Source organism: Dipodomys ordii, unplaced genomic scaffold (assembly GCF_000151885.1).
Source record: "Dipodomys ordii isolate 6190 unplaced genomic scaffold, Dord_2.0 Scaffold135, whole genome shotgun sequence".
Taxonomy (NCBI): domain Eukaryota; kingdom Metazoa; phylum Chordata; class Mammalia; order Rodentia; family Heteromyidae; genus Dipodomys; species Dipodomys ordii.
In genome coordinates this window covers 324,106-335,944 of record NW_012267351.1, presented here as the reverse complement: position 1 = coordinate 335,944, position 11,839 = coordinate 324,106, and the positions used below count along the sequence as shown (strand labels likewise).

The following is an 11,839-nucleotide window of genomic DNA, read 5'->3' as shown; positions in this document are numbered from 1 at the left end:
GTGTGTGCGGGGCGGGGGTGATGCTGGGTTTGGGGGGGAAGCCGGGCTGATTGCTTTGAAGCCTTCTGGCCTGCACCAGGCGGGCTAGACCAGGCTGTCTGGGGGAAGGGAGGACGGGGTGGGGGTGGGGTGGGGGGGAAGGGATCGGTGGGCAGACCTCTGGCTGGAAAGGTTGGTTTCCTTGAGCTCGGATAGCACCAGAAAGCTGCAGCCCTGGCCGGAACCGACCATCCTATCCCGCTCTCCCCCCCCCAACACATGCGTAGGGCAGAGGGGACAGGGGGGCGTCAGGGGCAGGTGGCGTGGTTTCAGAAAGCCTGGGTGGAAAGGACTCCACGGCTGGCCCGAATCTGCCTTTGAACTTTGCTTAGCCAGTTTTCCTGGGAGTCATGGGCCAGCTGCCCCTCCACTAGGCCGAGAACCTGCAGGCAGACAAGCAGCTTCTCCTAGCTCTCTCCCCTTTGGGTAAGCTGGTACTGCTGGTTCCGCGTGGCCAGCCAGGCCCCATGGCAGGCCTGCAGACCGGAGGGCCTCAGCAGTGGTGGTGGGTCCTACCCTTCGCTTTCTACGTCCTGCCTCTGTCATTCCTAGGACAGTATATGTCCAGGCTTTATTCCCGAGTCCAGGCCCTGCGAGAATCCATTCCGGCCTTTAGATCTTGGAGGGCAAAAACCTAGGTGTGTATCCAGGGTCAGGATTGTCAGGGCCTCGGCTGGCTGTTTTTCATGACTGTACCCCAGTTCTGGATCTCTCCCTGGGGCCTCTGAACCTCCACTGCCTCCTCCCCTTCTGTCCGGGGTCTGCTCTTTCCTTCTCTCCAACGTCAGCACTTGTTTTCAAGGAAGGAGCCAGTGAATCGCACTGATCTTGAAGAGCCAAATATGAAAATTTCCCATTGGATGCAGAACAGGTGCTTTTGAGAATTCGGTGGACCAGAAAGGAAATAAGCATGGAGGACATTTTAATGGGGGTTGGGGGGGGGTGGAGTAAGGGTGGGAAGAATGCTTTCTGTGGCAGGATGAACTCTTCTCTAATGGTAGAATTTCCCATGTGAGCTGGAGTTGAAGGTGGGTGGGTGGCTGGGTAAATTCTAATGGGGAACCAACTCAGAAATGACAGTGTCTAGCAGCTGTCAGCTCTGTATTTAGCAAGGGCAGCTTTTGGCCCGGAGAGCAAAAATACTGGAAAAGTAGGTGTGTGTGTATGTGTGTGTGTGTCTGTGTGTGTGTGTCTGTGTGTCAGAAGGCTTTTGTTGAGCACCCAGCATCCACATGTATGTCGTGAAACTTTGACACAGGAGTCCCTTGCTGGCACCAGCTGCCATCTTCCCCCGGTGGTTAGGAGACCACAGAAAGAATGAGTTGTTGCTTAACAAAGCCAGTGCCTCTGGGTAGCTGTGCTGGCTGAGCCCCTTGGCTGGGGGCATTATCTCTATGTTCACTAAGCTGCTTTATTATATTTCCTGGCCAGTTCTGACTGGTTTCTGTGGGCACCCTTGTATGCATGTGTGCTGGAAAATGGAAAAGGAAAACTTTGCTTTAGGCAGTAGGCCAAGAGTGGGGTACAGAATCCAGTAAGGGTTGGAGAGTTTTTACTCAGGTCAGAGACTGGCACAGAAGAGGATTTAAAAAACAACAACAACAATGACAAAATTACACCCTCCTGGTGTTCAGTGTGTCTCTGGGGCTGTATCACTGCTCCGAAAACCAAATTGAATGATGCATAGGCATTAGGTAATGAATAGAGGGCAGCTCATTAGCATTGGAAACGGCATTCCTGGAAAACTGGGCAGGGCTTGGGTCCTCCCGTTGCAGCATCTGGCCTATGAGCTCAAAGAGGCTTCTCTGGGCCACTGCTAGCCCCAGGGGTCCACCAGGAGCCTGGCAGAATGGCCTTTTGTGGCCTCCATGTGGCCACCATAACAATGAGTCTATTTCTTTCCTGGCAAGTATTAATTATTCACTTGTAGTTGACGAAAGCAGAAATCAGCCACCTCATTGGAGCCTTTGTGCAAGGCCTTTTGGCCTTGTCTTTTTAGATTTGATTTGAGGAGCAGAGCCCTATCTAGGGTTCAGAGGTTTGGCCCTGGCATTAGTAGCCCAAGGTGTTGACAGGGAGTTAGGGTGGCACCTGGGGTAGCCTCCTAGGCTGCCAGTGGGGGGGTGGGGACGGGGAGTGGGTGTGTGGGGAGGGACAGGCCCATTCAAGGATGCCCTTGTTAAATGGAGGGTGCATGAATGAGCGGAGCACAGGGTTTCGCATGTAATGAGGATAATTCCATTTCTAGCTTTATGGCTGTCATCATGCATTATTTACATGATCGTTAAGAATTTGACACCCATTCAGAGTGACCCCACAGCTCTTTTCTTAGGCCCTCTGTCTCCTGAGCTGCCCTCCTCCTCCTCTTGCTCTTTGCAAGGGGAGTTTGGCTCTGTGATCAATTTCACCAAGTGCCAAAGAGATGGAGAAGAAAGGGCAAGCGGACATGGAAGTGTAGGGGACTCAGGTAGGTAGGAAGGGGTCTCCCATATCTCGGGGAGATCAGCAGAACTTGAGTAGGCCAAGAAAAGGGGAGGGGAGGGGAATTGGTGAGCCCAGAAGGTGATCTCAGCTTTCAACACACCCAGGGCCTCTTCCTTTGCCATTTTGCAACCAACCCAAAGTGTCCAGGGCACGCTTCACTCTCATTTCCAGCACAGATAGACCAGCAACAGTGGACTCAGGACACAGAATTTATCCATCACTTCCTGTGGAGGCCTTCACACCAGCCCTTCCCTTGCTGCCTGGGACAATTGGGCAAGCAGTAGGTCCAGCCCTGGACCAATTTAGAGAGGAGGCTACGGGTGTAGGGAGAGAAGGTGGCTCTTTTGGATGGGTGCCCTCCATTCCTACAGGAACAGGTTATTATATGTCGAGTGTCAATCTCGGAAGATGGATCTGTGGGCAGGCGCAGGGAGGGAACGGGAAAGCAGTGATAGGGGCCCTGTGTCTGTACAGTGATACTTCACAGGTCTTGTCAGGTGACTGTGGGATGCCTCCCATGATGCAAAGCGGCAGGATGCTGGCTTTCCAGTGCTAGTCTTTGTGCCAAGGATGGTGTGTGATGCATCTCCTCCACACATGGCCACTTCAGCCACGCTTCAACCGGAGGGAACAACCCAAAGAGGGTGCAATTCTTGAGAGGAATGATATGAGAGGATGGGATTTCTTACAAGGGATTGTTCTGGTCTGGAGACATTTTTTTAAAATTACATTTTTTTTTTTTTTGTCGGTCGTGGGGCTTGAACTCTGGGCCTGGGCGTTGTCCCTTAGCTCTTCAGCTCAAGGCGAGCGCTCTACCCCTTGAGCCACAGCGCCACTTCCAGTTTTCTGGTGGTTTATTGGAGATAGGAGTCTCACGGTCTTTCCTGCCCGGGCTGGCTTTGAACCTCGATCCTCAGATCTCAGCCTCCTGAGTAGCTAGGATGACAGGCGTGAGCCACCAGCGCCCGGCTTGTGGGGTGACTTTTATTCAGGTTCTTTTGGGGCAATGGGTAGAGGTTTTTCTTCAGCCGTGTGTTTTCCCATCCTTGCGTCTAGGTGTGCTGATGTGGGAGGTCTTCAGCGAAGGCAAAATCCCATATGAAAACCGAAGCAACTCAGAGGTGGTGGAAGACATTAGTACCGGCTTTCGGTTATATAAGCCCCGCCTGGCCTCCCCGCCCATCTACCAGCTCATGAATCTCTGTTGGAAAGAGGTCAGTAGATGACGAGCCCCCTGCATTCGAAGGCACGGTGCCTCCTACCTCTGTCTACAGGAATGTTATTAGGGATAGCACAGCAGGATGGCTGAAATACATTACCAGCCAGGTGACCTGGAGGGTAGTTCTGTTTTATTTTATTTTGCTGGTCATGAGGCTTGAACTCAGGGCCTAGGTGCTGTCTCTGAGCTCTCTTTGATCAAGGCTAGCACTCTACCACTTTAAACCCCAGTGCCCCTTTCAGTTTTCTGGTGGTTTATTGGAGATAAGAGTCTCATGGATTTTCCTGCCCGGGCTGGCTTCAAACTGTGATCCTTCAGCTCTCAGCCTCCTGAGTAGCTAGGATGACAGGTGTGAGCCATCAGTGCCTGGGTTCAATTTTTCTTTTCTTTTACACTGTTCTCCACTGGTGAGAAGAATGGTCTTCCTTCTCTCTGTCTACACCACTGGCCTATTTGTTTAGTCTCTCACCAACACCGCCCTCTCTTGAGCTTTTTAGCGAGCTCTGAAGATGTATGGCTTTGTCATTGGCACACGGGGCTTCTGTACAAAGCTCAGGGGCCGATTATGGGAACCCACAGCATACCTCGTTGGGATTTTCACAGGAATGGTGAATTCCGAAGACCACACCAGGAAGAGTTAAGATCTTCGCAGTACACATTTCCTGTCCTGTTTCTCTGTGCATTTATTTCTTCCTTTCACCATAAAGTTTACCTTTTCCTTTATTTTTATTTATTTTTTTTTGGGGGGGGGAGTCTGGTCATGGGGCCTGAACTCTGGACCTGGGCATTGTCCCTCAGCTCTTCAGCTCAAGGCTAGCGCTCTACCACTTGAGCCAAAGCGCCACTTCCGGCTTTTTTCTTTTTGCTTATGTAGTGCTGAGGAATCGAACCCAGGGCTTCATGATGCAAGGCAAGCACTGTACCACTGAGCCACCTTCCCAGCCCCCTTTTATTTTACTTTTAATTTTTTTATTTTCTCCTTTATATGGATAAAACTGACCTGCTAGAGAGGTTTAGTAACTGGATGATGATGTCACACAGCTAATGTAGTAGTGAGGCTGAGATTTAAAACAAGGCCACCTAACTACCATGAACCACGGGAGCCTGGTGCCTCCAGTGCAACCTCTACAAATCCATGTTTTCAAATTAGCAGAAGATCGCATGATCAGCCAGGCCCTGGTGCCTCACGCCTGTAACCCTAGCCACCCAGGAAACTGAGATCTGAGGATCAAGGTTCGAATCCCGCCTGGGTGGAAAACTCTGTGAGACTCTGATCACCAATGAACCACCCAACACTCAGAAATGGAGCTGTGGCTCAAGTAATAGCCTGCTAGCCGTAAGCTAAAAACCTCAGGTACAGAGCCCAGTCCCTGAGTTCAAGCCCCAGGATGGGCACTTTAAAAAAAGAAAATTCCACTGTTAAATTCTAGTTTGCTTTGAACTTGAATTTGCCGTGGAAGTACAAGGACTTCACAGAGATCTTTTTCTTCTCCTCCAGAGACCGGAAGACCGGCCGCCCTTCTCCAGACTGTTGGGTCAGCTGGCAGAAATCGCAGAATCAGGACTTTAGCAGAAAATCTCCTGCCAGCCTAGGGGCTACGGATGGTGACAGAAGAAGGATGGTCTCCTACCATTGAGCATGAAAAGCTGCCGCCAGCCCAGGGCACCCCGGAGGCGGCTGGATTCCTGGTTCTGGTCCCTGAGCTGCGGCGAACGTAGCATCCTGACAGACAGAGGCTGGAGGCCAATCCACGGGCCTGAGCGGAAACCTGCATCTGACAGTTCCAGGAAACCTTGCTTGTGCTTCTTTGCAGGAAGGAGAGGCTGATGGAGCAGCCTGGGGTTCTCAGAATTATTATTTCAAGCATGGATCTAAAGCTGCGTGGTTCAAGAGACTTTTTGTTTTTAATCATGTGTCCCAACACCGCAATTCTCCAGCCTCTGGTGGCCGAGGGGATGCCAGCCCTGGCGCTTTTGCTAAGAATGCGGTGAGTGGATGAAGGCCAGAAAGACTTCCCCAACTGCGAAGCTGTTGACCACAGCTTCCTGCTGCGCATGGGGGGGGGCGGGGGGGGGAACACTGCTGCTCACCTCCCAGGCCGGATGTCATCAGAAGTGGCTTTGGGGAGTCGCACAGAGCAGGCTGCCATTCCTCTCGCTCTGTGGGATGGGTTCTAGCTATTGAAGACCTAATGTCTAGTCAGGAATATGCGGAGCATCCGATGTTGGAGAACCACAGGGGACCAAAAGAGAGGTTTGGGGTTGGTTGGCATTCCAACGCCCCTAGTCTGTACCAAGTCCTATGAGTGATTTTGCTTCTGCTTTGACAAAGATTGTTGAAAGAATGAATACTTCTAGTACCTTTTCCCCTCCCCTCAAGCCTCACCCCCCCCTCGCTCCACCTGCTTCCTTCTCTGTACTACCCCACTTGCACCAACAGGGGGCAGTGTTGTGCCACTCCGTGTGGCTCTGCAGAGCAATGGAAGATTACTTCTGCCCTAGGCCTTAAGGTTGAGATTTGAAGATTCGCAAGATTCTGGGAGAAGAGTTTAAGGGGTTTGTTCCTGCTCCAGCCACCTGGATGGAAACTGAGTCATGCAAGATGCATAAAGATGTCCGGGAGCACTGTTGATGAATACTGCATTCACGCCATGCCCAGGACACCTGCCCAGACAAGAACTAAGAAGGATGTGTTCCTAACCCAAATCTAACCCGGATGTAGATGCTCTATGGCTGTTCCATACTGCCTCCTATTGAGAATGAAAGGGATTGCAAAGGAGAGGAACTCAAAAAAAGGAGGAAAAACTCAGAGGCTAATTAATACCACCTCCACCCCCACCTCCCCAAGAGAGGGTGGCGTGCCCTCTGACCTGGAAGAGGATCTGCACTTCCTTGATCTCCATCCCTACCTTGCTTGATCACTAGCTTAGTTAATTGGCCCTTTGATTCTCCCAGCCTCCCAGAGTCCTAGTTCATGACCCATTTATACAGACGATTTCCAGATATCTCCAAAGCACTCGGCTACCCAAGTCCTAATACTCCCTTGATTTGTTTTTTCCCCTCTCACTTGGAGCTGTAGTCTTTCTTCTTGGACATTTCATTAGGAGAAATGCTCCATGACCTAAGAGACCCCTTGTTTTCTCCACCGTGTTAAGATAAAGCTCTTCGATAATGTTGCAATCTGGGATTTTGTTGTTGTTGTTACTCCTTCCAAATCATGGACTATTTTGACTGGCTTGAGATTCAGAGGCATAACATTTAAGCACAATTGTTGTGTAAAAAAAAAACAAACCCAGATCTAACTCTGTCGTTTAGGGGCCAATGTATCCACAATCATCTGTTTCCTTTTTCTGCATTTTGTCCATTCTTTTATTGGAAAGCCTCAATTAGAGATGATTTCTATGATGTTCAGCCTAGAAGAAAAACACTGGAATTGTCTGATCTCTGTGGTCTTTTTTCTTTTTTTTTGGGTCCAGTCGTGGGGCCTGAACTCTGGGCCTGGGCGCTGTCCCTCAGCTCTTCAGCTCAAGGCTAGCGCTGTACCACTTGAGCCACAATGCCACTTCCAGCTTTTTTCTTTTTGCTTATGTGGTGCTGAGGAATCAAGCCCAGGGCCTCATGCATGCAAGGCAAGCGCTCTACCTCTGAGCCACCTTCCCAGCCCTCTGTGGTCTTCTTTTAAAAGATTCCTTGTATGACATTATCTTTTTAAAGCTGAGATTCCTTGGAGATTTTATCTTTTTTTCTTGTGCCAGTCCTGGGGCTTGAACTTGGAATCCTGGGTGCTGTTCCTGAGCTTCTTTTGCTCAAGGCTAGTGTTCTAACTAGTGGAGCCATAGCTCCACCTCTGGCTTTGTGTGTGTGTGTGGAGTGAAGATAAGTGTCTCATAGACTTTCCTGCCCAGGTTGACTTTGAACCATGATCCTCAGATCTCAGCCTCCAAAGTAGCTAAAATTATAAGCACTCCCTGGGATTTTAATGAGCCCAAGTACATTGCTCACCTTGTAGTATCACCAAAGGCTTCTTTCCTGGTATGTTCCCTCCCTGCCCCCTCCCCATGTCAAGCTTTTGTTTTTTGTTTTTGTCAGTCATGGGGCTTGAAATCTGGGCCTGGGAACTAGCCCTCAGCTCTTCAGCTCAAGGCAAGCGCTCTACCACTTGAGCCACAGCGCCACTTCTGATTTTCTGGTGGTTCATTGAAGATAAGAGCCTCACAGACTTTCTTGCCTAGGCTGGCTTTGAACTGTGATCCTCAGATCTCAGCCTCCTGAGTAGCTAGGATGACAGGCGTGAGCCACCGGCACCCGGCTTCTCTCCAGTTCTGAAGGTGGGATTGTATCCATAGAGAATTCCCCTGTCCCAGGTTTGGATTGTAGCTGTATTTTGTATTCCTTGCATTTGATTGATGCCTTTTGAAACTGTATTTATACCTGAATCAAATGACTATTTATTAGTGTACAGTCACTGCTCATGTTCAGAATAAAAATGTTACAGAGATCACTTATCTGTTGTAGAGCACACAAAGTCAAAAGTTGTGTGTGGCAAATAAAGCTATATGTTTTGTTTTAACAAATAGGGTGTGTGGCTTGTCTTCCAACTCCTAGAATTTTGCTTTAGTTAAAAAAAAATAGTTACATGGTTTCATCTTTCAGGATGAGTCAAGACTACATATCATTCTGCTACATTCATTCAACAGGAACATCACCGTTTCTACGTGCTGTACATTGGGTCTGCCTGTGTATCCTCACAGAAACAAAGGTGGGAAAGATGTCGTTTTTCCTTACAAGAAGTTCCTTGTCACCCCAGCTCAGATAGCTCACGCCTGTAATCCTAGCTACTCAGGAGGCTGAGGCCTGAGGATTGTGGTTCAAAGCCAGTCAGAGCAAGAAAGTCCTTAAGACTTTACCTCCAATTAACTATTAAAAGGCCAGACATGGAGCTATGCTTCAAGGGGTAGATGCTAGCTTTGAGCATAAAAGCTCAGGGACAGAGCCACACACCTGCACTCACACACACACACACACACACACACACACACACACACACACACACACACACACACACACCAAGGAAGGCAAGAGGGGAAAATGGAAGGAAGGAAGGAAGGAAGATAGTTCAGAATATTCAGGAAGCTATTTTCAATTCAGTGTTTGTGTGTGTGTGTGTGTGTGTGAGAGAGAGAGAGAGAGAGAGAGAGAGAGAGAGAGAGAACAAATGATGTAAAATTGAAACTGAAGAAATAAATCCAGGCCTATTTTTAACTTAAAAAATATTTTTTTGTCAGTCATGGATATTGAACTTGGGGCCTGGGCACTGTCCTTGAGCTTTTTTGCTCAAGGCTAGCACTCTACCACTTGAGCCGCAGCTCCACTTCTGGTCTTTTTGTAGTTAATTGGAGATAAAAGTCTCGGGGACTTTTTTTTTTTTTGCCTGGGCTGGCTTTGAACCGCGATCCTCAGATCTCAGCCTCCTGAGTAGCTAGGATGACAGACGTGAGCCACTGACATCTGACAATCCGGCCTATTTTAAAAGTTCAAGGACAGAGCTGGACAGGAAAGTCTAAGCTGGACTTCACCCTTTCCAGTGAGTAGATTTGGGAAAGGCATAACTGGTGGAAGAGAAACTTGATTGGAGAATTTTTTTTTAATTTGTTCACAGAAACAGATTATTTATTCCTATTCATTCGCTGTCATCTGCTGTGTGGGTGACAGTGAAAATTGCCATTTGGAGTTCTTCACTTGTGGCTGGGCAGCAATAAATAGCTGTGTCCCTCCCTCCTTGGTCCCTGGGGACGTGAATGCCGGGGATGGCAGCTCCGGTGTGTCAAGCACTTGGCATATCTCCATTCACCAAATACCCACTTGCACTGCAGGAGTTAGCGACTCTACCAGCTGACTATTGGACATGGGGTAGCAAGCCTGGAGGTTCCACTCAGTCCCACCCTGGACCCCACTGGCAAATAATCCCCCCGGGAAGTGCTAATGTAGGTTTGATGAAGATCTTTGCTCCTCACTGGTTTTCTACAGACACTGAATCTCCCAGAGCACAAGCTCACCATGCCAAGAAGGCAGAGAGACCACAGTCAACATGATTGGTATGTGTGTGTGTGTGTGTGAGAGAGAGAGAGAGACAGACAGACAGACAGAAAGACACAGACACAGAGACACAGAGATAAAGACATAGCAAGAGACAGAGACTGAGACAGACACATACAAACACAGACACAGACACAGACAGACAGACAGACAGACAGACAGACAGACACACACACACACACACACACACACAGCTTCCAGCTTGGTTCAAAATAACCAGCAAGAAGATGGTTATTTTCAACATGGAGTCTCACAGACATTTCTGCCCAACTGACCTCAAATTGCAATCCTCTAAAGCTCAGCCTCCTGAATAGCTAGAATTACAGGTGTGAGCCACTGGCACTAGGCACAGTGATCTTCTTGTGGGGGGAGGGGTTTCAGTCATGGGGCTTGAACTCAGAGCCTGAGCACTGTCCTTGAGCTCATTCGCTCAAAGCTAGCCCTCTACCTTTTTTTTTTTTTGTCAGTCGTGGGACCTGAACTCTGGGCCTGGGCACTGTCCCTCAGCTCTTCAGCTCCAGGCTAGCGCTCTACCACTTGAGCCACAGCGCCACTTCCTGCCTTTTCTGTTTATGTGGTGCTGAGGAATCGAACCCAGGGCCTCATGCACTGGAAGCCAGCACTCTACCACTGAGCCAACTTCCTAGCCCTCCCTCTACTACGTTGAGCCATAGCTCCACTTCCAGTTTTCTGGTGATAAGAGACTCATGGACTTTCCTGCCTACGCTGGCTTGGAATCTTGATCCTCAGATCTCAGTCTCCTGAGTAGTTTACAGGCACAAGACACCAGCAACGGCTACAAGTAGCTGTTCTGCAGCTATGTGTTCTTTTTTAATTATCATACTGTAATTGCAAAATGTTACACAGACAAGGTATCTGTCTAATGTATCTGCAATGTATCAACCACACCTCTTCTACTAGTTTTCCCATCCCACACCCCTATCCCCAAAACAATTTCAGCAGGTTTCACTATTCGTGTGTGTGTCTTGTATGTGTGTGTGTGTGTGTGTGTGCAGTTGTGGGCATACACCAGTCCTGGGGGTTGAACTCAGGGTCTGGGCACTATTTCTAAGCTTTTCTGCTCAAAGCTACCATTCTACCACTTGAGCCACAACTCCACTTCCCCTTTGTTTTGGCTATTAATTGGAGATAAGAGTTTCACAGACTTTACTGCTCAGGCTGGCTTCAAACTATGATCCTCAGATCTCAGCCTCCTGAGTAGCTAGGGTGGCAGTGCCCAGACAGACAATTTGGATCCCATTTGTGTTCTTTGACTTTCCTTGATAACCCCACTCAGTGTAGTGACCTATTTCTGTGCTTATTCTTGGTGGTTTCCATGAATAACACGGTTCTCAAAGTCAGTCTGGGTAGGAAAGTCCAAACAACTGTTATCTCCTATTCATCAGCAAAAAGCCAGAAGTGGATGTGTGGCTCAAGTGGTAGAGTGCCAGCAAAAACAAAAAAGCTGAGGTGGGGGGAGGGAGGGAGAGAGAGAGACCCTGAGTTCAAGCCATAGTCCTGGCACACATAAAGAAAGAAATAAGTGCCATTACCCGACCTGGAATCTACCTGCAGGGAAAACCAGCCTTCCAAGTGGCCAAGCAATTCTCAGGTGATGATGATGAGGGTCAGATGCAAAGCAAGCGTGAGGGAAGGCGACACCTAGTGGAAAGAATTCACCTCTACTTCGTTTCTTTGCCCTGTTTTGCTGTTGTTTTCCTGAACTCCGGGTCCGGTCCGTCCTGCCAGACTTGGAGGATGGTGTAGTGGAAAGAGAGAGGCCCATGTCCTCCCTCTCAGGTAGGATGGAGGCCGGAACAGCAACAGCTGCAGCACAGCACAGAGCGGCTCAGCACAGCCCAGAAGTTACAGCAGCAGCCACTGAGAATCCTAACCTAGCCCAGACAGCTAGGGAGACGCCAGAAAGGTGACAGAAGTCAGGCTGGGGGGGGGGGGGAGATGGGGACAGAGAGGATGGGGGAGAAGGAAGATAAGAACATT

The 11,839-nt window shown here is 49.3% G+C and overlaps 1 protein-coding gene across 1 annotated transcript in view; it reads left to right on the top strand.

Annotated features, from left to right (window-relative positions):
- Positions 1–7,263, top strand: part of Itk (IL2-inducible T-cell kinase) — a 36,976-nt gene extending 29,713 nt beyond the window's left edge. Inside the window, exons 16-17 of the mRNA XM_013031007.1 lie at positions 3,580–3,737; positions 5,241–7,263. Coding sequence (XP_012886461.1) covers positions 3,580–3,737; positions 5,241–5,312 — 230 coding nt within the window. The 3' untranslated portion in view covers positions 5,313–7,263. The remainder of the gene's footprint in view (positions 1–3,579; positions 3,738–5,240) is intronic.
- The last annotated feature ends 4,576 nt before the right edge of the window (positions 7,264–11,839 follow it).